Raw genomic sequence first — 25451 nt, 5'->3', positions numbered from 1 at the left:
TTTAATTATCATAATTAAAAGAATATATATATATATATATATATATATATATATATATATATATATATATATATATATATATATATATATATATATATATATATATATATATATATAAACTAATACTAATCATCTTAGAATTAAGACATAAATAAGTGAAAGTTTGGGTTGGTTTAATGAAAGTTGACCAAGTCACACTCGATTATAGTATGGTTTATAAAAACATAAATTTTGATAATTAATTATAATAAATCTTAAAAAATTAAAAAAATATTAATATTAATCATCTTAAAACCATGTTATAATTGTCATATGAAAGTTTGAGTTAGATTAATAAAAGCAAAGTTAGTTACACTCGAAATTAAACTAAGTTATATTCGAGCGTAATACCTATCCGAAAAAAATATATATTTTAATAATTAAATTTTATAAAATTCTCAAAAATTAAAAATTAGTATTAATCATATTATCGTCATTACCAAGTAATTTCATTAAATCCTTCAAAAATTAAAAAAATATAGTACTAATCATCTTAATGTTATGGTTAGTTAGGTAGTTTCATAAAAATTTTAGCTAAAATATACTCAAAATTGAACTAAGAGACACTCAATGATTGAACCTATAAAAAAAAAAAACAAAAAATCAAAGCTATACTGAGAAATCAAAGATAAATCAGTTTCTATGAAAGCTAAGGAGGGTTTGTCAATCTTCACTCCGAAAGCAAAGGAGACATCAACGAGAAAGAACCTTCATCGAGGAGACATCAACAAGAAAGAGCCTAATGATTCCCCAAGTAAAACATTGCCATAAAGGAGATGACGTCTGCATCAAGGAAATTTGACATGATATCGTCATCCAACCTTCGTCACACTTATATTAGATTTATACTATGTCGTAGTGTAACCTAAATTATTTAATGAGATAATTTTAATTAAATTAGTTTAAAATCAATTCAATTTCAAATGATTCAAATATCATTGGTTCATAAGTTTATTTGTCATTTATAAAAAAAATTAATAATCTCAGTGAACACGAAAAGCGGAGCATCATCATCCGATAAAAAACCAATAACGAATTATTATTTTTCGATAAAATAACCTTTGCTAATGCAAGAGTGGGTTGATCGTTTCTTCATCTAATCATTATCCTCCTATGAGTAGAACAAATATTCTAATAATTAGTCAAAAAAAAAAAAACAGGCATCGACGTGACCTCATCCATCACAACAGGAAGTGATATGCGGGGGTGTGTAAACTATGAATAAGATTGTATTTTTCGAAGACAAGAATTGAAAGTTGTGTTCCTCGGTATGACATATAAGGAGCATGACAAAGAAGCATCGTGAACTATATGATATCTCGATTGCTTGGTCAAATAATTCATATGGGGATGGGGATGGGGATGGGGAGTGATATCCGTGGGAGGAAACAAAGCCATTCACTTAAAGTCATGATCATTCCAAAGAATTCGATTGATGCTGACAAAAGATACCTTCGTCCTCCAACCTAAAGACTTGACGACGTGTCCGTGATTTGGAAGGTTTTGTGACCAAACCAAGTGACAAAGGCATTTCAAACACCAATTTCTGTGAGCCAAAAAAAAAAACACTTCAACATGGATTACTTTGGATTTTCATTTCGGGTTCAGGTCCACATCAATCATATCTCTCTCTCTCTCTCTCTCTTTTTATATATATATATATATATATATATATATATATATATATATATATATATATATATATATATATATATATTATCGTGTGTAATATGAAAATATTATGAGAAAAAAAAGAAGCTGAGAACTACAAATGAGTATTCAAGTTTTTGTTATTGGTATGGGATATGAGAATGTTAAAATGTTTCATCAAACTTTATGATACGGATAATTAGTTCTGTGTTTAGAGTTGAGAGGTCGAAAGATTCGAGTATTATATTATATGAGGTTTTTGTTGGGATATTAAAACTAACTAAAAATAGATTAATAATTAAAAAATATATATATAGTTTTGAATTTGTATATATATTTTTTCTTTTCTATTGTTCTCTATGAATTATTGAAGCTATGACATTATTGTTCATCATTGGAAGTTAGAAATATCTTAAGGAGATTGATAAGGCGTAGATAAGCTTATTATAATTGGCCATGAATTTTGAACCATTAGTTTGGACTCCATTGGTATCTATCAATTGAGGTTAATTAATATATTTGGGCTCAAAAGATAAAAATAATAATTAAAAATGCATCTTAGTATTTTTATTCCTCCGTGAATCGAAAGAGACGCAAAGCAGAACTCTGACTGAGTTGCTGACTGCTCTCGCCATGCACTTAGTCATCAGCCACCGACGGACCAAGCGGGAGTCGCCGGCGGACTTGCTGTTCCGCGCGATTGCATGCATTGCGGCCTCGCTCTCGTCAAACTTTCTTTGGTCGCGTCTTCGAGATGATAAAGCGGCTGCGACCGCCTGCTTGGAATGGAGAAGTTTAGTCCAACACTGCTCCGACGTAAGGCGGAAGCCGCGTTCGGCACCTACGAGCCCTGCGTTCGGGTCAAACCAGCGTTCTACGGTCCTCGCCTCATGGCTCAATCCACGTGTTGGTCGCTTCCGTGGGCTATTTGAGACCCGCGCGAACGTAGGTCGAGTATGCTGTCTGAATCTGTCGTAAATATTTTGATATTAAGTAGGGTTAACCCTTATATTTTTTTTAAATATAGCATATAAATTCATCCCATCAAATTTGAGTTAATAGACGTTGAAGTCGATTTCCGTAACATACTGACTCATAATAAACTATTAATATAATGATATATATCATTTAAGTTTAAAAAAAAAGTTTATTTTAACTTATATGATTTTGCTCATCAACCACTTAACCCTTATAGTTTTGTTTATATCTAAAATATCTCATATATTTTTTAAAACATTGTATACAAGCCCCTCATATCAAGTATGAGTTGATAGCCATTAGTGACACATTAACTCATAATAAATTATTAATATAATAATATATATAATTTAAATTAAAAATATATATATATGTTGTCGAAGAAGATGAAGCGACGGAGGCCATAACTATAGATAAAGACAGAGAGTCGGAGGTGGGAGAGATTGAAGGCGAGGGTAGGGGAGAGCTGGACCATCACATTGTAGGCGCAATGGGTGGGTGTGTAGGAGAGGACGAAGTGGGAGACAATGGGGACAAGCTGCCCAAGAGAAAGAAGAGAGACCAGGAGACCATTGTATGTCTAGCATCGTACTGGTCGACACACATCCACTTGAGGCAGTAGCGACTCGATGTTACTGTCAGTGGTCGCTTCTATTGAATCTCAGATTTTGATAATGAAACTAATTAATAAGTGTTTATGATTTAATCTACGTTTTGAGTGACGCAGGATGCTTCGATCAGGAAAAGACAATTAAAGCAGGAAGAATCATGTTGTGCCAGAGGAAAACATGTCAGAAGATTGGACGTCGAGCCGAAGGTTCGGTCGATGTATCGACAGAAGGCTTCGGGCCATGGATTCAGGTTTCGGACCAAGAAGAGCGGATATTGCACCGAGACTATCAGAGTTACGGAGTCAACTGGCCGATTGGGTAATAGGCTGCAAGAGAGGACGATGCGCTGAAGAATCAGACGAAGCGTCAAGGGACCAATGATATGTTGGACAATATGATTAATGCTTTGTATTAATTGTCTATATTGAAGTGTGTTTTACATATGCAGGATTAACTACGATAGCAAGGCATGAAGCAAAATGAAGTCCCAGAGTCAAAGACGCGATTTCGTTGGGAGTTCAAGATGTCGTCGGAAGTCCGGGCGTTCGTCGGAAGTTCTGTCAGAACCAACCGAGAAGTCTCGGAGCTTGCTAGAGAAGCTCGTCGGAACTCTACAAAAAGGTCGTCATGAAGTCCAGGAGCTTATCGGGAGTCCATCGGAATATTACCGAGAGATCGTCGGAAGTTTGCCGGAAGATCGCCGGAAGCTCGTCGGAAGAAACCGGAGTTATCTTACTTAGATTATGTCTTAGAAATCATAGTTAGTACATAATTAGAGTTATGATTCGGAGGTAATCCCATCAACTTTGTTAGGGTCCAACTGGGCCTAAAGTTGGACTAGTTTGGGCCGGATTCAAGGCCCAACCAGGGTGCTGAAACCCTGGCTGGTGGTGGTACCGCCCAGGCTGGGCGGTGGTACCGCCGGCAGCATTATCTTGCTTAGATTATGTCTTAGAAATCATAGTTAGCACATAATTAGAGTTATGATTGGGAGGTAATCTCATCAACTTTGTTAGGGGCCAACTAGGGCCAAAGTTGGACTAGTTTAGGTCGGATTCAAGGCCCAACCAAGGTGTTGAAACCCTGGCCAGTGGTGGTACCGCCCAGGCTGGGTGGTGGTACCACCGGCAACAGTGCTGCTAACGGTGGTAACGCCCCTGTTCGGCGATGGTACCACCTAGTATCGGATCTTGCGATGGTAGCACCGCCCAGGAACGACGATGGTACCGCCAATACCTAGGAAACCTGGGATGAGACCTTTTCAGGCTCCAAGTTTGAATCAACTTGAAGCCTATAAATACCTCTCTCATCCCTGGTTAATATACACAAGTATTGAGAGTAAAAAAGGATAGAAATACTGCTGCAATCTTGTGTGAGCTCCTCTCAAAGTTCTAAGTATTAGAATAGTTTAAGAGAGAAGTGAGTGCTTGTAAGGGTTCTCCTAAACCTGGGAAAAGGAGAAGAGGGGTGTAAAAGGTGGTTGGTCTTTGCCTATTGAAGGAAGACTGATAGTGGATGCCGGTGGCCTTGACGGAAGAGGAATCGGCGAAGTGGATGTAGACCATGACGACCGAACCACTCTAAAATCTTGTTTGCATTTCTTTGAGCAATTTACTTTAACTACAAAACTCCTTACTTGCTCTTTATATCCACTACTCTCTTAAGTATGCTTTCAAAGTATTACCTTTACGAAACAGTTTTACGTCGGAATCGGTTTTATCGAAACGAATCATTTTTTAAGATGTGATTTTACCGTTGCACTAATTCACCCCCCCTCTCAATGCCGACCCCGTTCCTAATAGCTTCCACGACGATGTCTCCTACTGTTATTAATGGTGGTCTTAATTTTTTTATTTAAATTATATATGTTATTATGCTAATGGTTTATTGTGAGTCATTGTACCACATAAGTAAACTCTAACGTTTATTAACTCAAACTTGATATGAGAGGCTTATATGTTATGTTTTTAAAAATATATTAGTTATTTTAGATACGAGCAAAACTATATAAGGGCTTAAGTAGTTCATAACCAAAACCATAATCATGAAAATGAATCATTTTTTAAAAAACTTAAATTACATATTATATTCTAACATCTATTTAACTCGGACTTGACGTAAGAGGTTTATATGTTATGTTTTTAAAAATATATTATTTTAGATATGAGTAAACCATAAAAATAGTGATTCATGATCAAAATCATATAAGCTAAAATTAACTTTAATCCTAGTGTAAATACAAATTCTTGAGTTTTAAAGTAAGAAATAAATATTATGTATTTATTTTTAAAAATAAAATAAAAAGATTTGTATATAAAATTGTTAAAAACTCTATAAAACGTAGCGTAAGTGATAAAAGCTTCTGATGTTTAGGCTGATGGAGGCTTTATAGGAGATATGAATATTTATAGCATACATCTTCTTCGTAGAATATCTAATATTTAGTTTTTTTAAAAATAAATATTTGGGTATGTGCAAAAAAATGTCATTCTTCCTATTTAACTATTTGAAATATTTATCATTTATTTCATCATATTTTCTCTCACAAAACAATCAACTACAATTATCTTTGGACCTCAATAAAGATGTCGACTCCTAAATGAATATCGCAAAAAACCTAAGTTAATATGTTGGGTCATGACAAATGATATTAAAGTAATTTTAATGCTAAGTATCACTAGAGGCCCAAAATGAAAACAAAATACACTAATCAATGTGGCTAGAAAGTACGTTAAGACAAAACCGATGGTTAGTGTAGATCTCATATATATCATATTATAATTTGATTCTAAGTTATGCTTAGCTCTCGATGAGCACGTAAGTCTAAAATAAAGAATCTTATAATATATGAGGAGGTTTAAGTTGACTTATAAAACTAGATTTACTATTAAATTGAGATTAAACATTAATATCCTAAGTTTGACTACACTCCAACAAGCGAGCAAACCGTCCATCACATGCTTTACTGTTCGTTGATTTGACTCGAGACTTGATCGAACTACCTCGAAGTCAAATTGGTCAAAATAACGGAGTTAAAGATCAACATCGTAAGGTTACAAGTGTCTAGTCAAGTCAAATAGATCGAGTCTAATATATGCTACATTGAAGTGATGTCAAGTCTAATAAATAGTGATGATTTATAATTGAGTCTTGTCTAGTAACATATGTTGGGAATTCTATAGATATAGTTCACATGTCCAATAGTGATTTCAACAACATAATTGTCATGGTGGTGCCACAGATGCTGGTAAAAACACGCTATTTCATGATAATAAGGGCAATTATGACGTTATTTTAATATAAATTAAGATTAATCGGAGGGTAAATGATCGGTGTATAACAGGATTCAGAATAATAATTACTCAGATTAATCATAATAATAATAATAATTGATTTTGATGATTAATGCTAATGCAACTTTCACCCATCTACTAAGCATAATTAAGTAAATGTGTGTAGCAGTTGTTGCATGCAGATGTAGATTAAGGTGTTGCGTCCGCAACAACATGGCAAACATGCTTCTTCTTCTTCTTCCGTGTCTCTTCGTCTGAGCAGCTGACCATCTAGGATAGGATAGGCGTGACCTTGGGGACGTGTACCGGGAACTTGTGGATCTCGTCCGTCCATGGGTTCTTGTGGACGTCAAGGACGGTGTTGAGAGCTCGCCAGACGGCGCTGTTGCACTTGAACCCCGACCCGAAGGCGATCTGCCACACCCGGTCGCCTCGCCGGATGCGGCCTTTGGCCTCGATGTAGGAGAGCTCGTACCAGAGGGAGCTGCTGGAGGTGTTGCCGAAGCGGTGGAGCGTCATGCGGGACGGCTCCATGTGCCAGGGCGTGAGCTCGAGGTGCTTCTCGAGCTCGTCCAGAACGGCGCGGCCGCCGGCGTGGATGCAGAAGTGCTCGAAGGCCAGCTTGAAGTCGGGGATGTAGCTCCGGATCTTGAGCTTGAGCACCTTGCGCAGGAGCATGGCGGCGAGGAAGAGGAGCTGCTCCGACATGGGGAGGACCAGCGGGCCCAGCGTGGAGATGTTGGCCTTGAGCGCGTTCCCCGCCACCACCATCAGCTCCTTCGACAGCGCCACCCCCACCTTCCCCTCCGCGTCCTCCTCCTGCATCACGCACGAGTGGCTGCAGTCCTCGGCGCCTCGGTGGGTGCGCATGGTGTGAACCAGCTGGTACTTGGACCGCCGCCTGTCGGACCGCCGGTTCGATAGCAGGACGGCTGCGCCGCCGAGGCGGAACAGGCTGTTGCTCACCAGCATCGACCGGTTGTTTCCCAAGTAGGCGTTCAGCGTCATGTTCTCGGTGCTCACCACCATCGCGTAGCTGTTCGGGTGCACCTGCCCATTTACTTCCCATGTAATTACCAATATTTACATCCGATTAAATTAATAATCTATCATCGTCGACAACATTTTACGCAAGCCGACAAAAGCTGCCACTCGAGCCGGGGAACACGTGGGCGTTCCCGGCGAGTCAGGCGCCGCAGCTACAGCGACTCCAATCGTACGAGGTGGAACCCTTACCCGCTCCGTACCCGTGGTCCCCGCCCCACTCCCGGATGATCACAACCGTCAAACCTGCCGTTCCCGTATCCATCTCATGATTCATGCTGGTAGTGTGTGTTATCGAGGGAACTCCGGGGTCCGGCATCAGACCGGAGACTGGCATCTCTGTAAACCCATTAACCACTGCCCATCATTCACTACCGCCCACCCACCTCCATTTACTGCCTCGTCGCCTGTTTACCCGCTGCTCTTGTGCTGGTCCATGGACGTATATTGATGCATTCGGATACACCAACTGATACGAGGATGGATGGAGAAAGTACAATAAATTTTGGTGGAAGTAATACGAGTGCGACGAGTATTGGGACCATATGACTCGATATATACTTCACGTTTATACGCATCCATTATGGCATGGTTAGAGAAGCATCATCAATGGATAGTCTAGGTTATACAGTAGAGTACGAGATCCGACAAAGGCGAAGCAAAAGGAGTTAGTGGAGGAGTTATGGTGCGTGCAGTTCCAGGACGAGCAGAAATCACATGCATGGCACTGATGATGATGATGATGAACAGTAGTAGTCAGTGAAGTGCTGATGATGGCAGGGCCATCTGCCGTGGTGGACGTGAGAAATGGGGTGGGGATATGTGTGCATTAACTTCTTGCTCTCGGCCATGGCCTAGGTTATCATGTGCAGATGCTACGGAGCTGAGGTGCTGCCCAGATAGCCATGGCCACCTAGTTTAACCATGTCCAAGGCTTCTCTCACGGTCAGGTTTTGCCGCTGAAAGCAACTGAGGTGGTCTGAACTCTTGGATCGGAAGTGATGGTAACGATAAGCAGAAAAGGGGGGAAGAAGAGGAAGTGGGATACCTGAAGGAGATTCTTGACTAGGTCTATGGAAATGAGGCCGGCGCTGCAGCCCATACCGCCGAGGTTGTAGCTCATGACATCCTTCCTTAGCTTGTACCGGTTCACGATCATGGAGGTGTAAGAGGGGGTGGGGTTGTAGAGGCTGCAGTTCACCACCAGGATGCTGATGTCGGCTGCCGCCACCCCTGTCTTCTGGAACAGCTCGTCGGTTGCCCCGAACATGACGGTCTCCGCCTCCTCACGGGCGGTTCGGTGGCTCATGTTGATGGGGGTGCACAGCAGCGACCTGGGGAAGTAGGACGAGTCCCCGATGCCGCACCGCTCCAGCATCTTGTGCTGGAAGGCCACGGTCTCGTCGGTGAACGTCCCGGCTTTCTTGAAATGCTCCATGATCTCACCGCGGGTGGCCATGTGAGCCTGGGTCGGCTTGTAGCAGGAGAAGTCCACCAAATAGACCGGGCGGGGGCGGCTCATGGCATACAAGGTGGCCACCGCCATGAGGAGGGTCGATGTGGTGACCACCGCCGACAGGTTAACCCATGGCTGGTTCGGAAGCTCACGCAGGTCGGCGAGGGTCAGCGTTGATAGGCGAGGGAAGAGTAGCACCAGCAGCGGGCCGAGGCAGAGATAAAGAGCGTTCGAGATGACATGGTGGTAGAGGAGCTTCATGTAGTTAGGCTTCAGTAGCTTCAGAAGGTAACTCGGAAGCCTGTTGTCAACCGAAGGTGCAACCTTCTCAGCCATGGCTGCCAAGAGATGAATGAACACTTCGAACTAGATAACTCAAAGAGACTAAATAGATTATATAAATATATATATTTAGAGAGAGAGAGAGAGAGAGAGAGAGAGAGAGAGAGAAAGAGAGAGAGAGATATCGGACTATGCACATGTTTGCAGGCCATGTATTTATAGGGGAGGAAGAGGGAGGAATTTGAACGCAGAAACACAGTGGTGCGAAACCACTCAAAGATTAATCTGCATGCATTTGATGCACAAGACAAGTCGCTAACGGACCATCGTCGCCGAGTTCACTTTCAAGCTTTATCCCATATTCTTAGCATTCAAATGTGGCTCGCAAGTCCATCCTCGGAGGACTGAGAGTACAGCGACATCCTGTTATTAGGTTTGGTGTTATGTCTGCGTAGTCGATTAGGAAAACCCAGTTAATGTGATCGACTCGTTTGCTAATGTAGAGATCTCTCGCTCCCGGCATCCTCGATCCTCGACCTTGCCATCGAGTATGTTATACAGATCCTGTGCTTGTTCCTAAATAGCAAAACGGACGACTTGTGCAGCTACTAAATCAAAGAGAAAAGACCGCAGAATCAATCTGTATACATGGTTTCATATCGCTCCAGTGAGTGGATGAAAGTAGATACTGCAGTAAACGAAATGTCTCGGATTTGGTATCTCGATGAGGAGGAGTTGAGGGGCCTCGGAGGAGTTAATAGAACGCGGCAAACATGTATCATGGAGCCTTGGCAAACACATCTAATGTCGTGAGTTATGCTCTCATTTACTCCATTGCGTGTTAGGTTCATGAAGTGTCACTAGCGGCCACTGAGAAGGGAGTTAATGGAGCAAGCCATCACTGTGGATCATTCCCAACATGCGCGTAGGGCAGCCGGGCCACCGAGGATGACAACGCTTGGCTTCGTCCGCCATCAGCGTCGGTTGGTTGAGACGATGAGGATGCTGGACCATTGAAGTAGAGGCGGTGCTTCACAATCCCTAGCAGTTCACACATGGAGAAGGACGATTTGGCCAAAGGAAAACCATGAAAGGCAAGAAGATTAAGGCCAAAGAATTCAGGATGCTTAGCAAAGACTTGCAATCAATTGGATTCAAGAGATCCTCAACAAACAGTTCTATTTCCATGTCAACCATTAATGATGGGTTGATCAAGTGGATCACGAGGACGACAATTAGTGCAAATCGCCACGCAAAGCTTTAATATACATGCTGTGATAACAGTGTACTATTCTCAGCATATATATGCATCCAATTAATTAACATGTATGGTGATGAAAGGGTTGTCTCAGTTTGGTTTCATGCTTTGATTACCCAAGAATGGAACTCGCCGTCATCAAATGTGAGAGTACAAGTTAGGCCAGCTAATTAAAGTAATTCCGATTTAATATATAGTGTATATATAAATATATATATATATATATATATATATATATATATATTTATTTATATATGTATGTATGTATGAGATGAACTGAGTTGATGAGTGAGCTTGGATTAGGTTGGAACAAATCTTGAGAAGATGGCAATCCTGATTACATGAATAATTATGATCAGATAAATAATGGAGAAGAGGAATGACATAAATGCTTCATATTTAGCTGGAATTGACCTGGCCTAATCTTGATTGCAGCTGTGGAGAAGAGAGATGGTATGTGTCCTCGAGAGGTGGGGGCGACATGTCCTTGCAAACCACAGTTAGAATCCAATGTTGGATGAATAATTCTATGGGCCCTTAAGGTTTTTTAACCCTATCTTGGGATGTTTATGTACAACACTATCTTTGTGAAGTACCAATATATAGATGCTACATTCTCATGTTTTTCGAGAATGTCAAAATATTTGGGCCACATTTCGATACAAGTATGTAGAGAAACAGCGGTGACATGATAGTAAGGTTTTCTTTGGCATATATAACTATGTTCAGGTTCATATACAGTAAGTACCCTATGTAAGGATGGATAAATATTTTTATGAGTTTTATTTGTGTTCAGATTATAATTAGAGGAATCCTAATTAGATTAAAGCTCCTTAGTGAATTAAGATTTATATGTACGAATATATTATGAGTTTCAAGATTTCGGTGGGTGAGAGAGGCATAGAGGAAGATACTTTGAGTGCTCGTAAAGATTTCTTTCTAGAGTTTTTAGAGAGAGTTAACAAAAGAGTCATTCAAGGTTTAGGTGAGAGGATGCGTAAAAAAATTTACTCGAGTAAGGATAACTCAAGTGCCTTGTAATTGATATCTGTAGATGTAGTGGGAGTTATGGAGCCACATTAAATCATGCGTCGACCTTGTCACGAATTATGTTTTATTAAATGGTATCGAAAAATTTATTCTCGATTTAATATTAGTCGGTGCAAAATATATTTGAGAATTAAAATATCATTGAAAATATATAGAATTTGATATTTATGTTTTTATTATGAATTATTTTTGTAATTTATTTGTTCATAAGCTAAGTTAACTTTATTTGAAGGAAAATAATGACATAGAAAGCAATCTTTAGTTAAGATATTAGCTATCTTAATTGATACTGATCTTCGTTACTTATCTTTTAAAAAAAAAAAGAAAAAAAGAAAAACTAAGAGTGTGAACTTATCTTTTCATAAGCTATTGTAATTATAGGTAATTATAGTTATTTCTCTATTTTATGCTCATTGTTTTTGGATTTTTTGAATTAATTTTTTTGGTATGAAGGTCTCTTTCCACCCCATAAAGAGAACAAATAACAATTTAGTACTAGTTTTGATGTGATCATTTCTTTGAGCCAATGATGCAGTGTTTAGGTTTGGCAGTGCAGCTCACCACTAAGCGCATAAGTCAATATTCGATGACATGGTGTGAATGGCGTCTGTGATCATTTAGGTTTTCAGCTACACCAATTGGTTGTGAGCTGAGTTTAGTTGAGCAGGCTTTAATGGTGGTGCTGCCGAGGGCACCTTTCTCTCCTTTTTACAGGTAGGACAAAGGCTCCAACTCCACCATCTTCAATTGCCTGTCTCCGGGTCAAATGGGGTAGGCATTCTCATCTCATGCTGGCCCTATGAAAGCAGGGATACCAGGTTAGAATGGACATTAAATGCCAAGCTGATGGGGTGGGTGGGAGGTGGTGATTGATGATGGATCTGCTTCTTCATTCTGATGCAAGCAATGTTGACTGCAGTGATGCTACTGCTCGAAGAGGGTCCGGTTCTTCTGATTGTGGCATCATGGCTTTGCAGATGGAGCCCATGCTGGGCTGCTTTAATGATCGTGGTTAGCATCCTCGACTCAGACGTGTATCTGTGTGGAGGATCAAACCAGATTTTTTGTTCCTCAAGCCGAAGCTTGTTGTGATCGATCATACTTGGCATCAGCAGGAAAAGAAAGAAGATATGTATCATATTTTTCTCTTTCTTTTCTTTTTTATTTTGAAGCTCAAACAAGATTTCTTCCTCGAGAGAAAAAAGGAACAAGAGATGTATCCCCAGACAAAACTTTCTTGGTTATAATCCGCGTGCATCAGCTCGAGAAGAAGAAGTCTCTTCTTCTTCCTTAAACAAAAAACCTTGTTGCCGACGAGGAACAAAGATTTCTTCGTAAGAAGAGAGGAAGGCACATGTGTTCCTCAAACAAAATCTTCCTCTCTGGAGCTGAAAATAAATATGTTAGCTCACATGTCAGTCGACAAATTGGTATCCTCACCTTCTGAATCATTAATGAGATACTGAATGAATACTCCTCTCACAAAGATATGGGTGTCATTCTGGGGATACAACATCACATGATATACGGAGCTCACGCCCTGAGGGTTCACATGCACAAGTAAATGTCCCTTGATGGGCATTCAAGGACACCCATGAATACCCATCCTCTCACCAACCTTAAGTGAGTGTAGGTGTGGAGGTGCACCCCATTCCATGCGTTGCATGCTTGAATGACAAGTTCACAAGGATACAAGGTCTGCGAAAGAGAGAGAGAGAGAGAGAGAGAGAGAGCATGATAGTTTGCTTGGAGACTTGCAGGTCTTGTTGTCTCCATCTTCCTCTTTGCTGGTGGCAGGATGCAGAGGGGGGACATGCAAGACAAATGCATGAGGAAGCTCACAGTGGATCGATTCATCACCATGGCAGCATAAGCTTCTTTGCTTCTCTTTCCGAAGCAAGCAATGTGCAGTTCCATCAATCATAGGACAGTAGCAGCTGAAGCATTCATCTCATCCGGGTGTATTGCCTCCATGTTGAGAGGAACATATCAATCATTCTGGCTTCGACCATGCATGTTGCTAATAAATTTTATGAGGTACATAACGTATTTGTCTCCCAGTAAATATAAGTTATTGTGTTTGGTGGAAACTATCGGCATGAATTTATGGCAGATCGAAATCATAGTAAACTCTTCCCCTTCCCAGATGATATATTTTTTTACTTATTTTTTCAAATTAAAAAAAAATTTACGTGAATTCGAACATGAGGCCTATTGCTTATACAAAAATACATTAATCGACTCGGATATCTCAATGGAGATTATTATTTTTAATATGTAACGAGTCAAATCATCCATTCTACAGTGAAAATTAATCACACAATATTTTTTATTTTAAATAAATAAATAACCGAGATGAAAAATACGAATCGGACGATAATATATGACAACCCGACGAAATATTCAAACCATGTATGGTTGAGTATATGAATCGTTTTTGGTAATTGAGCTTTATACAAGACAATATTTTGATCCTAAATTAAGGAAAAATAGTATATTTATGCATGAATTTTCATTTGCATTTTTGAATGGCCTAATGGAATCAAATAGACTTATGTGAATCGGCTTTAATGGGCTGGGCTTGTGGGAAGACTGACTATAGGCCCAATGGGCCGTTCAATCCTGGGGGCTAAAATAGGTAATTGTCAACCTATTGGGGTTAGATGTGTAACTTCAACGTTTTACACGTGAAGTCATTGAACAGATGATTGAGGGTAGTTTTGGAATAAAGCGAAACGTTTGAAATTTCCATTTCCGCCCGCCTTTGGAGCCAAACTGAACGCCCCCAAAATTTGCCGCCTATCCATTTATAGACATTTCGTCTCCGCTCCGCTCCCGCTCTCCTCGCCCTCCATCCGCCGAAACATCTCTTGAAGCCGAAGAGGTACTCCGTTTCTCCCTCTTCTATCTCGTCGTCTTCTGATTCTTCATTTCAAGTCACCTACTCGGCTTTGGTCTCATGTTCTTCCATGCTCGATTTAGGGTTTTCGCGGGGAAAAAAAGGCTTCTTTTTTTCGTCTAGGGATTTTCGGTTCCTCATCGAAGGCTTATTGTTTAGTAGGATCGAAGAATGGCAGGGAAAGGTGGGAAGGGGCTTCTGGCTGCGAAGACGACGGCGGCGAACAAAGACAAGGACAAGAAGAAGCCCGTTTCCCGGTCTTCCAGAGCTGGACTTCAGGTCGGCCCTGTTCTTCTTGTCTCCTTTTGACTTTGGAGAACCGAGGAAGTAATGGTTTTCTTGGGATCTCCATATTGGGTTTGATCAGGAATTCCTGTTTTATCAAGTTTACGTGCATCGATCATTCTTTATCTTTTGTCTGACCTAAATCCTTTTCCAAGTTTTGGTTTTTGGTGTTCTGTAGTAGTAGTGTTCAGGTCAACAGTGCAATGCTTCGAGTGTGTGATCTAGCATGGACTGTTGACTTCTATTTCAATATACATGGTGTAGAATCCAATGTTACATGTAACATTGTTCTTCACTTCTTCCAACACAAGGAAAACAAACATTTCTCTCTTTAAGTTTCTCATATTTTGTTGGTCGTGTGGTGGATATCATCTGTGCATGCAGTTTCCTGTTGGTCGGATCCACCGCCAGCTGAAAACAAGGATTTCTGCAAACGGGCGAGTTGGAGCCACCGCCGCAGTGTACTCCGCAGCCATACTGGAGTACCTGACAGCAGAGGTGCTGGAACTTGCCGGAAACGCAAGCAAGGATCTCAAGGTGAAGCGTATCACCCCCCGCCACCTTCAGCTGGCCATCCGAGGGGATGAGGAGCTCGACACCCTCATCAAGGGCACCATTGCTGGTGGTGGTGTCATCCCCCACATCCACAAGTCCCTTATTAACAAATCCACCAAAGAATGAACTTTCTGTGCTTTAATTTGACATAGGTCTTGATGTTGTAGTTAGTGATGATGTTGTAGTTCTCAGCTTGTATGTGACTCTCTCTCTCTCTCTCTTCTTGCATTTGGTGTTTGTAATGTTTGCTGCAGCATTTCTTGTTTTGTTGATGTAAGACTGGCACTAAGTTTGTGACATCTTTTAATCTAATCTAACTTTGCTAATGATTGTGGTTATAACATCAGTTGTAATTCTTCTCATAGCTCTTTATAATTCATTTATCCTTGCTTGAGATGAAACAGGAGTTTCTCATGATTCTTTTGTTTTTGTCAGTAATTACCATATTATTGGATGTTAATTCTTAATAGCCAAGTCTTGATATGAAATCCAATCTTCATCATTTATTTATTTTTGTTAAAAAATATTCAGATATCATAGTTGAATTTTTTTTTTTTGCTTTATAATTTTAGAGAACTATTTGAATTAGGGTTTTTTTAATCAAAATTTACTTCATATTTGATCAGATATGGATATGGATAGTATATACATATATATATATGTATATATATATGTATATATATCTTGAATAGTGTAGATTATATATAGCATACTAAACAGTCCCAACAAAATCGTACCCAAAAAAAACCCCAAAGCCGTCGCGCTTAAGCCAAATTGCCGTCTTGCCACGCTGGCTCAGACAATGTTTGCTTGCCGTTTGATAGGAGGAAGGACAGGGGCCCAGAACACCCGCTTGTGGGTCCCAAACGTCTCCAATCACACGGCGGGTACTCGGGTAGAATTCTTGGTGGTTATGATGTTTGAGTGTGCATATATGTATGGATCATGATAACTCGTATCCGTTTTTGGGCACACTTCCAAGAATTGGAGATTCCTCTGGTCTTCCCACCCTCTCGCCTCACGATTTCTAATCGAGTAGGATCGATAAGATGCGTTCCTCTCTTCTCACGATTCGGAGCTCCTCGTTCTGTTTCTTCGATTAATCGATTCCATTTTTCGGCGTTTGATTTATTGGTTTGTTCTTCGATCTCGATCTCACAATCTAGGGTTTCCAAGATCTCTCTTTTTTTTTTTTTCCTTCTTGATGAATGCTTATTCGTTTTTGGGGTCGTAGTTTGATGCTGGATTTGTTTTGTTCGATAGATTGGAGAGGTGGGGAGATACTTGGACCGCGGAAGAGGAGATGGGGGCGCTGTTGTCGAGGTTCTGGTTCATGTTGTTCCCTGCGAGTGAGTACAAGATCGTGGTCGTCGGGTTGGACAATGCCGGCAAGACGACGACGCTGTACAAGTTGCATCTGGGGGAGGTCGTGAACACGAGTCCTACCATCGGGAGCAACGTGGAGGAGGTCGTCTATAAGAACATACGGTTTGAGGTCAGCGACAATTATGTCCTTTTTGATTCCTCATTTCCAATTGCTTGTTGATTATATTCTATCAAGCATTCCATTGCCATTCGACGATCATCATCTTATTTAATTTCTAATTTCTCAAGAACTTTAATTGTAACTAGCGGTTGGTTTTGGCTGTCTGGAGAACGGTCGGAGATAATGTTAAAAGACGATAAATTTCATGTGGAAACACTCCTTTAACCTTTGAGCTGGATAACCTTTCATTCACATACAACTGGTCTTGTTATTTTTTCTATTATATGACATACGGTTGGTGATGTAAATTTGTCTGAGGTCAAAATTTATATATGTTCGATAACCTTTATTTTCTGTAGTTCTAAAGCGAAAATTTGATGGTTGATTCTTGTACCATCGGCTTTATAATTGGAGAAACCTACAACATGCGGAGTCGAAGTTAATGTGGATAATGTGGACAATGTTATGAACCAGTGAGCTCCACAACGGGTGCTAATAAATTAGGGTTTGTGGATGTGTTGATGATCATGTGATTTTAAGATTGGTCTGTTTATTAGTAATGATAACAGAACAAGAGTAATATGGGTGTGGGATGAATAGGAGAGGAAACGATTACTTTTTATAACAAAGAGAAGCTGATAGCCGAACACATGCGGTGGTAAAAAATTGGAGTTAACCTAGATGGAAGTAATCTCCTTTGGTTGATGCTTTTATAGTCAGATTGAGATACATAGTAGAAAAGTTAGTTGATTATAATGCAGTGTAGGAATATAAATCTTCTTGCAACTTGTTGGCTTCCTATGGAAAATGAAACTATAGTTCATGAATTTATGATCTTCAACTTACCAAAAAAAAAAATTTATGATCTTCAAGAATTTGGTTTATAGTTGAAAAAAGTGCTCTCTTTGGATTTAGAGTAAGTCATGTAGGTAAGATTCTGATGTAAATGAAGGTGATTTGTCAAACAGTTTTAGTGATCTCAGTAAATGTACAAGTGTAGTTCAAATTGAAATATGGATCTATGTTTCCGATTCTACTCATCCCATATCTGGTGCTTGATCTCCTTTTCTTTTTGCTTCACACTTTCTTCCATTGTTTAAGATTTTGATGTTTGTTTCCCCTATAGACTTTGTAGTAAGTAAGAGTTCTTGTGATGATCTATTGGCATTGCCTCCAAAAAGGAGCACTTGAAATCACTTGAAGTAATTACTGATATACAATCCATGTTTTACTTTAGAAATATCACATTTTGTCCATTTCAGTCCCCAGCAGTCCATGGAATGCTGGTCCATGTTTTTTTACAATTAGTCCCTAAATATGTGGCTTGTTGCCTCCAAGAAGTAAAGTTGTTTTGGGATGTCGGTGATAGCATACTATCAACTTTATAACTTGTATCGTATGTATAACCAATTTGAAATATAATACTTTTTCTTAATTGCATTTATCATGCTGTATTTGCTGAACATTGTTTGAAAAGTGAAGCTTTAAATTTGAAGCTTTTATTTTCTTTGCAAAGTTAGGTTAAATGTACCATCATTGGATTTTTTTTTTGTGAATTGAAAATTGATATGAGGTAAGTTATAGAGAGCCAGTGTGATGTACCTGTAATAGCCAGAAAAATACTTACCAATTGGTGATCCTGTATCAAGGTTTTTAAGTTCGTTCTGTAAAAGGCGAATGAAGTTAATTCTGTGAGGTAGCTGTGGATACAATTCGTATGCAGGATTGTTCTGTCACATATTAAGAAACATAAAAAATCAAAGCATTAACTTGCAAAGTTTTTTCTTAACTAGTGGAATTAATGCGCTTAAAGCAATAGCTTTAATTATTCAAAATGGTAACAAGTCCCATATGAATGAAGAGCTTTTGTCTTTCTTTTCTTCTTCTGAAGGGTTTTCTTACTTCTATTTTAAAAGGCTATAGCTAGATACATGAGATGAATCTACGTATTCATCTGGTAAGAAGTGTGGAGAAATCTTTTTTCTTGGCTGGTGGAATGATAGGACATGAACTTATACTGCAGGTAGTTCATTTATATTTATTTCTAGCAACCTTAGAAATGTCCATAAAGAAATGTTCAGCATTTCAGTGGCTATTTAGTCACATTATATGATTAATCATGTGAACTTATACATGCACTATTAGGATTACAGCTTCTTGTTTAAGACTAAGCTTGAAGGTGATAACTGTGTACAATCAAATGTTCTGTAACTGATTATGGTAACTACTTGGCATCGAGACGGTGCTTTGTTTATTGTACTCGAAGTGTCTTGGCAATAATATGATATTACACTTTGCATCTGTTTGCAGACAACTTGGTGACTTAAAAAGAGATGCATTTATGCTTTGAGAAACAAATAGAAGGCTCCTGAAATGTAACTTAAAAGTATATATGCTGGATTCACCAAAAGTGACATTTTAGTTGACTTTTCCTAGATTCTGTGTTCACAAAACCTTGTCCAGTAGGTCTCTGTTTTCTGGTTATAACTTATCATCTTTTCGGCAAATGGAAAAACTAAATAACTATTAAAAGTCCTTCTACTTGAGTTCATATATCTGAATAGGATGGAGAGAACATATATGCCCATATTCTTTTTATATTCTTGTTGTTCCACAAAATTGAACAGTATTTTATCCATGTCTCAATAAATTTCACTATTTTTATTAGAATATTGATGTCTACTAAGCTTATTGGCCTAAGTTATGCATTTTCCCTATGTTCGTTTAGTGAGCAATGTCTATGACTGGATTTCCTTCATTTTGTGGTGCAAGAACTGGTCATAGATCCTTGGCTTATTGGGCTAGCTTAAAACTGCATTCCATGTCTAATACTGTCATTCCTAGTAAGCAGGTGTGGGATCTAGGGGGACAAGAAAGGCTGAGAACCTCATGGGCAACATATTATCGAGGGAGTCATGCTCTTATTGCTGTAATCGACAGTACTGACCGAGCTCGGATCAACATTATGAAGGATGAGCTTTTTCGACTTCTTCAGCATGGGGACCTCGAGCATACCGTGGTACTCGTATTTGCCAATAAGCAGGATCTCAAGGATGCCATGTCCCCGGCCGAGATAACTGATGCTCTCTCCCTCCACAGCATCAAGAATCATGACTGGCACATCCAGGCTTGCTGTGCCATTACCGGTGAAGGATTGTATGATGGCTTGGGGTGGATAGCCGAGCGAGTTGCAGGCAAGCCAATGACCTGAAACAGACTGTGGTTGTGCGTCGTCTTTGTGTTCCCGTCACACGGCCGACTTGTCATTTAAGGTTTTGGAAATATGTTTATTTGTGTGTACTTCATGGATGCATCATTTATATTCCAAGCAATATGGATTCTTTTCTTTTTTCCCGCAGCACTATTTATTCTGCAGATTGAAGTTGCAACTGTTTAGAATTTAATGCCAATGTAAACATTCCTCATTACATCTCAAAATTAGGCATGCATCCATGAATTTTTCTATTTCATCATTTTATGTGGATGGCAGATGACATGAACTGCCATTGTTGTACGTAGTATTTAAAACATCTGTGGGCACAGGGAGACTCCTTTAACATCAATTTAAATGGAGAGAGATGAAGGGATTCCTAATTAGGACACAGAGAAATTAGCTGATGAAAAATGCAGTTAGTAGGAAGCTTATTTGTGATATTCTGATTCTAGGTTGGAATTTTTGGATCTAATTAATAGTAGTATCATTAGAATATCCGGATAGATGGTTGACTACCATAATTAAAAATATTTGATATTTTTCGCTCAAATTAATTAATGATTAGACTCTTTATTAGTGGCTAAATTATGTTTTTCCTTTTGGTGGTCAAGAGAGAGATATGTGGAGGATAAAGGGATATTTATGCCATAAATATAACAATAATAAAGAAAATACAAAGACCAAAAAAATTATTATTATTATTTTGCATGAAAAGTGGGGAAAATTGATAGAAAGATAAAAAAAAGTATTTTCCTACGCGCACTTTGGGATCAAACAACGGAGAGTAAGGCACGCGTCGCGACTCGGGCGGTCGTGCCGAGTCACAATACGCGTTTCCCGCGCCGGTCAAACAACCGCGTGAGGTGGAAAAAGAAACGCCGAACCGCGTCGCACGTGCCACGGCGTCGGCAGTCGCCGTTTCTCTAATGCCATCGTGACATCGGATCATTTGGTCCCGCATGTCGCCGTCCAATCCCAGCACAGGTAATCTTCGAGAGGTGATTAGATGAGAGGAAACTGACCCGTACGTGGCGGTCAACGTCTTCGCGTGCAGGCTAAGCAAAAGCCGTGGAGGCTGCGGTGGACTTCCGTCCAAACAAAACGAAATACAAATAATATTAATAATTTAAAGTAAAAAATATATATTTATTTGTTCTATGATCGCATAATGTGTGGGATCAGTGGATTACTGCACGCACGCACGCACGCACGCACATGAGAGCAGCAGCAGCAGAGTTGTCCATGAGCTTCTCTCATTCGAGTCTGAGGGCCGCCGCCACCATCGACACCACCACCACCACCCCAACCCCATGGGGCTGCACCACCTGATCCCACCTCTCCAGCTGTCCATAGCTGGAAGAGAACAATAAGAAATGGGAGATTGAGTACTCGATGATCCTGCCCGACTCTGCTGACTTTGGTGCACTCATTTTGATTACAAAGATCTCATCTTTCCGCAGTTACAATCCATAGGTGGACATCCTGCAACTGTGGATTTGCTATGAAGCACTAGAGGAAGAGGATGAAGAAGATAATCTTTGGGTAATTAGAATGGCCAATCGAGCATACTTAATCAGTAGCCAAAATTTGTACATACATCCCTCCAAAACCATGGCTTTTGTATTTCTTTCAGCAAATTTCCAGAACTCATAAAAATGAGATTGGAACACTAAGAAATAATGCTTAAGATTAAGGGTGAATATGCCAGTTTAACTGCTTTTTTGGGCTTTGGATTGCTACAATATAGTACTGTCAAATGTGCATTTGACCAGCCTTTTTGGCCGGTCAAAGCTATTATTATTATTATTATGCAGGCAAAGGATTCATGCCTACAAGAGGCTTTGGGCATGCCTTCCAGCTTCAGAATACCACACAGGATCTTCCTTCCTTCCTTGCTTCCCCACTCCTTGTCCCTCTTTCCTTGCTCCTTCCCTCCTGTTTGCTTCTTAAGGCTGTGAAGCTATCATGAACCGGTTGTCAGCTGATCAGATATCTGAGTTCCAAGAGGCCTTCTGCCTCTTCGACAAGGATGGAGATGGTTTGTTCTTCTTCTGCCAGCCTCTCTTTGCCCGCCCTTCTTTTTTTCCTGCTTATGCTTCTGTGTCGTTGGTTTTATGAGCTTCTTCTGTATGGTTTGTGAGTCCATGTGAGTTGGTTCTGATATGGGATTGGGATTTTTTTCTCGAGTGGGCATATGGTTGCCTTTGCTTCACCTTTTTTTTCTTCCTCTCTGTTGGTTTATCAGATTTTTATCTAGTTTTGAGCCTCATAGTCTGTGATGTTTGGCCAAAGAAATTGGTCTTTCTTTGTCCTCAGAACCAGTGAAAGTTCTAATTGGCTTGATCTTTTTTGCTAATGAATTAATAGGAATAGTTTCTCTCTTAGGAAAGTTGGTCTTTTGCGATTCTGGTCTTTCATCTTTTCTTCAGGGAAAGGTAAATATTGTCTCATATTCATGTCCATATCTCTGTAAATGTTTGGATATTGAAGTCTTAATGTTATCATGTCACAAACATCTGTTGACTGGATTCAAACTACTGTTTCTACTGCAATTTACTTCCTTGTAACTTCCATATCAGATTTGATGATTTTCTTTGTTAAGTAAGATAAAGCTGACTCCCTCCCCCCACTCCCCCTCCCCACCCACCCACCCCTTCTCTTTTCTAGAGTTCTTTGTAAGGGATTTGTGATGATTTTGACTTTTCCTCCTCTGAAATACTCACATTTACCTATTTCAAATGTTTGATGTTCTATGAGTAGGATACATGAGTTGGTCATGGGCAATTCAAGGCAACTTACAGTAGAATAAATTGTTCTGGTCCTCTATATGAGTTTTGTTCTTAGAAGAGTCCTTTCTTCTAAACAGAATAAGGTTGATAACTTGCTTGCAGACCATGTTAAGCAGTACATCAAAATTTTGGAAGCTTGACAGATCATTTTAATGCCAAAGCAATCCTCTTTCGAATGGCTTGCTTATTGAGGTCAAATTTTTATTTCACAACGTCAAATGCTTGGTTATTAATCAAGTTCATATCCTGTTCTTTGCCAGAAACTCATTTAGTAATTGAACACGTTGCTTAAGCTCAGTCGGATTCCTACAACCCAAATCGAATTTATAACCACTTATACCTAATATATATTGTGATAGATCATAAGAGGGGCGAAAATTTACATCTTTATAAAGTATTTAGATAATGGAACTTTTGTTGTGTGGATCATACAGAATGACATCTCAGAAGCTCAAGAGAAAAGGGGAAGGAGCACATGCACCTTTAATGGATGGCAAATATTTACCGCAATTGCGTGAACTAATTTTGCATCCCTCTGTGTACACACATATATACACATGTTATGTAAAGATGTGTTACACATTCTTGATAAACATATTTCTTTCCAATTGAAAAGATTCGAGCAAATGTAACCCAGGTTTCAGGACTTGGTAACACTCTGCATACCTATTTTTGTTCCACATACAAGAATGAACCACACTTCAGGTAACATAGCACATGAGCCTTTAGTTTTGACCATATTTTCTCTCGACCATTGTTACTATCATTTTTTCGTAGGTAAACACATGTATTATGAAAGATTATATGCTTTACGAAAATTCTGTGTTCGTACACAATTTCATTTAGGATTAATTGTAGATAAAGCTAAACACAATAATCTAAGCATGGATCACCAAATTTAGATATTTATCTGAGTCTTGTAAGTATAAGAGTTTCATCAAGTCATTGAGTTGACTGCCTCTGTAGAATTTTTAAGTCAAGTTATTGAGTTTTCAGCAATGCAATCTATTAGTTTTTCTAAAGTCAGCTTATTGTTGTTTTAGTCTCCACCTATGGGATGATTCTCTGCAGTTCTCTATTGCCTTTCGGAATTGCTTAACAATTTAACTCGCCTCTCAGATTCCTCTTGCTAACATGCTGTTATGATAGGCTGCATTACACTGGAGGAACTGGCCACTGTCATCCGATCGTTGGGTCAGTACCCGACTGAAGAAGAGCTGAAAGATATGATCAGGGAGGTCGATATCAATGGCAATGGCACCATAGAGTTTACAGAGTTTTTGAATCTAATGGCTAGAAAGATGAAGGTAGACAAGTATCCAATTCAGCAAAATAAGCTCCAAAACACTTGTCATAAAAAATATTCACCAACAACATTTGATTTTTCCTGATGTCATAGGAGAGTGATGCTGAGGAGGAACTAAGAGAAGCCTTCAAAGTTTTTGACAAAGACCAAAATGGGTACATCTCAGCCACTGAGGTAACTGCTCGATTGTGCTAATTCCCTTTTAGTCAGAGAAATATTTTCTTTGAATTGGTAGTTTACTTATCTAAGGAAGTCATCGAAAATTTATTACTTGGATGTCAACAACCTGCCAACGCGGCCCAATATTGCTTCGATTTAGATTAGATCATCGATCCAGATCCACGAAATTTTGGTTCTTATTTCTATTGTAACCCGCTACATTGAACTCGACAAACTTTTAGATTCTACTACTATCCCTGGATCAAATTTCAGAGGTTGTGACAATCTCCGGATTCTCTTGCACTTAGTTTATCAAGCATTCTCATTCTAGAATTCCGAAAAAACAACTTCACTGGATCATTAACTATAACTTTCTTGCATGTAGCTGAGGAATGTGATGATCAATCTTGGGGAGAAAATGACAGATGAAGAGGTTCTTCAAATGATCAAGGAAGCCGACACTGATGGTGATGGACAAGTGAACTTTGAGGAGTTCTCCCGGATGATGATGGCTGTCTGAACCTAAGATGCATAGAAACATCAAAGCTTTGTGCCACAGGACTCTGCAAATTGTCAATACATCTATGTACCATAATTATTTGTTCATTACTTTTAACACTGTTGCCAATTTTTTGTTGGTTAAACATCAAAATATTTTCTTTGAATGCTACATCAGTATATATCAAGCATGTAAGTTAATTCCTCTTCTGTCTCCATGTCAGAGATGACATGCAACCTAGAAAGAATAAGCTCAATGTTAAGCCGAGTTTTTGCTTGGTCTTTATTATTTTTTTGATGATGAGTCTTTGGATCAATGATATGCTTCCATGCTTATGCTTTTAGTCAACATCTAGTTAGAAAAATATGTCCTTGCAAATTTGGTGATAATATACTATATATATATATATATATATATATATATATATATATATATATATATATATATAATTTTTTCACTAAAATAATGCCTTTTCTCCTTCACTTTTTTTTGAAGCCAGAATTTGAATGATAGATTGATTTTTTTTTTCCTCTTCTAAAATTCATCATCTTTTGTGAAAATAATGTCTCACATCTATTGCTCTTGTTCAATTGAGATG

General features: G+C 39.2%; 4 protein-coding genes across 7 annotated transcripts; 3 read left to right on the top strand and 1 right to left on the bottom strand.

The window, feature by feature from the left end:
- Nucleotides 1–6645: 6645 nt before the first annotated feature.
- On the bottom strand, nucleotides 6646–9499 carry LOC135657329 (3-ketoacyl-CoA synthase 20-like). Its single transcript, XM_065175947.1, has 2 exons — nucleotides 8664–9499; nucleotides 6646–7621 (listed from the first exon to the last, which is right to left on the bottom strand). Exons 1-2 carry the CDS (start codon nucleotides 9405–9407, stop codon nucleotides 6842–6844), a joined length of 1524 nt encoding a protein of 507 aa, XP_065032019.1. The 5' UTR covers nucleotides 9408–9499; the 3' UTR covers nucleotides 6646–6841.
- A 4944-nt stretch (nucleotides 9500–14443) lies between these two features.
- On the top strand, nucleotides 14444–15717 carry LOC103975267 (histone H2A variant 1). Of its 3 annotated transcripts, none has more exons than XM_009390194.3 (3): nucleotides 14444–14545; nucleotides 14723–14839; nucleotides 15230–15717. In XM_009390194.3, exons 2-3 carry the CDS (start codon nucleotides 14732–14734, stop codon nucleotides 15524–15526), a joined length of 405 nt encoding a protein of 134 aa, XP_009388469.1. In that variant the 5' UTR covers nucleotides 14444–14545; nucleotides 14723–14731; the 3' UTR covers nucleotides 15527–15717. The 3 variants fall into 3 exon arrangements, with proteins under 3 accessions (XP_009388469.1, XP_009388476.1, XP_009388461.1); XM_009390201.3 differs by having other exon boundaries at nucleotides 14448–14545; nucleotides 14720–14839; XM_009390186.3 differs by having other exon boundaries at nucleotides 14495–14545; nucleotides 14644–14839.
- Nucleotides 15718–16365: 648 nt separating this feature from the next.
- LOC135657303 (uncharacterized) lies at nucleotides 16366–20244 on the top strand. Of its 2 annotated transcripts, none has more exons than XM_065175946.1 (3): nucleotides 16366–16435; nucleotides 16664–16895; nucleotides 19738–20244. In XM_065175946.1, the coding sequence occupies exons 2-3, from the start codon at nucleotides 16704–16706 to the stop codon at nucleotides 20095–20097; spliced, it is 552 nt and encodes a 183-aa protein (XP_065032018.1). In that variant the 5' UTR covers nucleotides 16366–16435; nucleotides 16664–16703; the 3' UTR covers nucleotides 20098–20244. The 2 variants fall into 2 exon arrangements, with proteins under 2 accessions (XP_065032018.1, XP_065032017.1); XM_065175945.1 differs by having other exon boundaries at nucleotides 16366–16534.
- Nucleotides 20245–21936: 1692 nt separating this feature from the next.
- LOC135657287 (calmodulin-like protein 8) lies at nucleotides 21937–25115 on the top strand. The gene is made up of 4 exons (XM_065175943.1): nucleotides 21937–22138; nucleotides 24039–24196; nucleotides 24289–24369; nucleotides 24740–25115. Exons 1-4 carry the CDS (start codon nucleotides 22066–22068, stop codon nucleotides 24872–24874), a joined length of 447 nt encoding a protein of 148 aa, XP_065032015.1. The 5' UTR covers nucleotides 21937–22065; the 3' UTR covers nucleotides 24875–25115.
- Nucleotides 25116–25451: the final 336 nt, after the last annotated feature.

The sequence above is a fragment of the Musa acuminata genome, chromosome BXJ1-4 (assembly GCF_036884655.1).
Source record: "Musa acuminata AAA Group cultivar baxijiao chromosome BXJ1-4, Cavendish_Baxijiao_AAA, whole genome shotgun sequence".
Lineage (NCBI taxonomy): Eukaryota > Viridiplantae > Streptophyta > Magnoliopsida > Zingiberales > Musaceae > Musa > Musa acuminata.
Note: the sequence above shows the minus strand (reverse complement) of the source record. Positions and strands in the feature narration are given on the sequence as shown.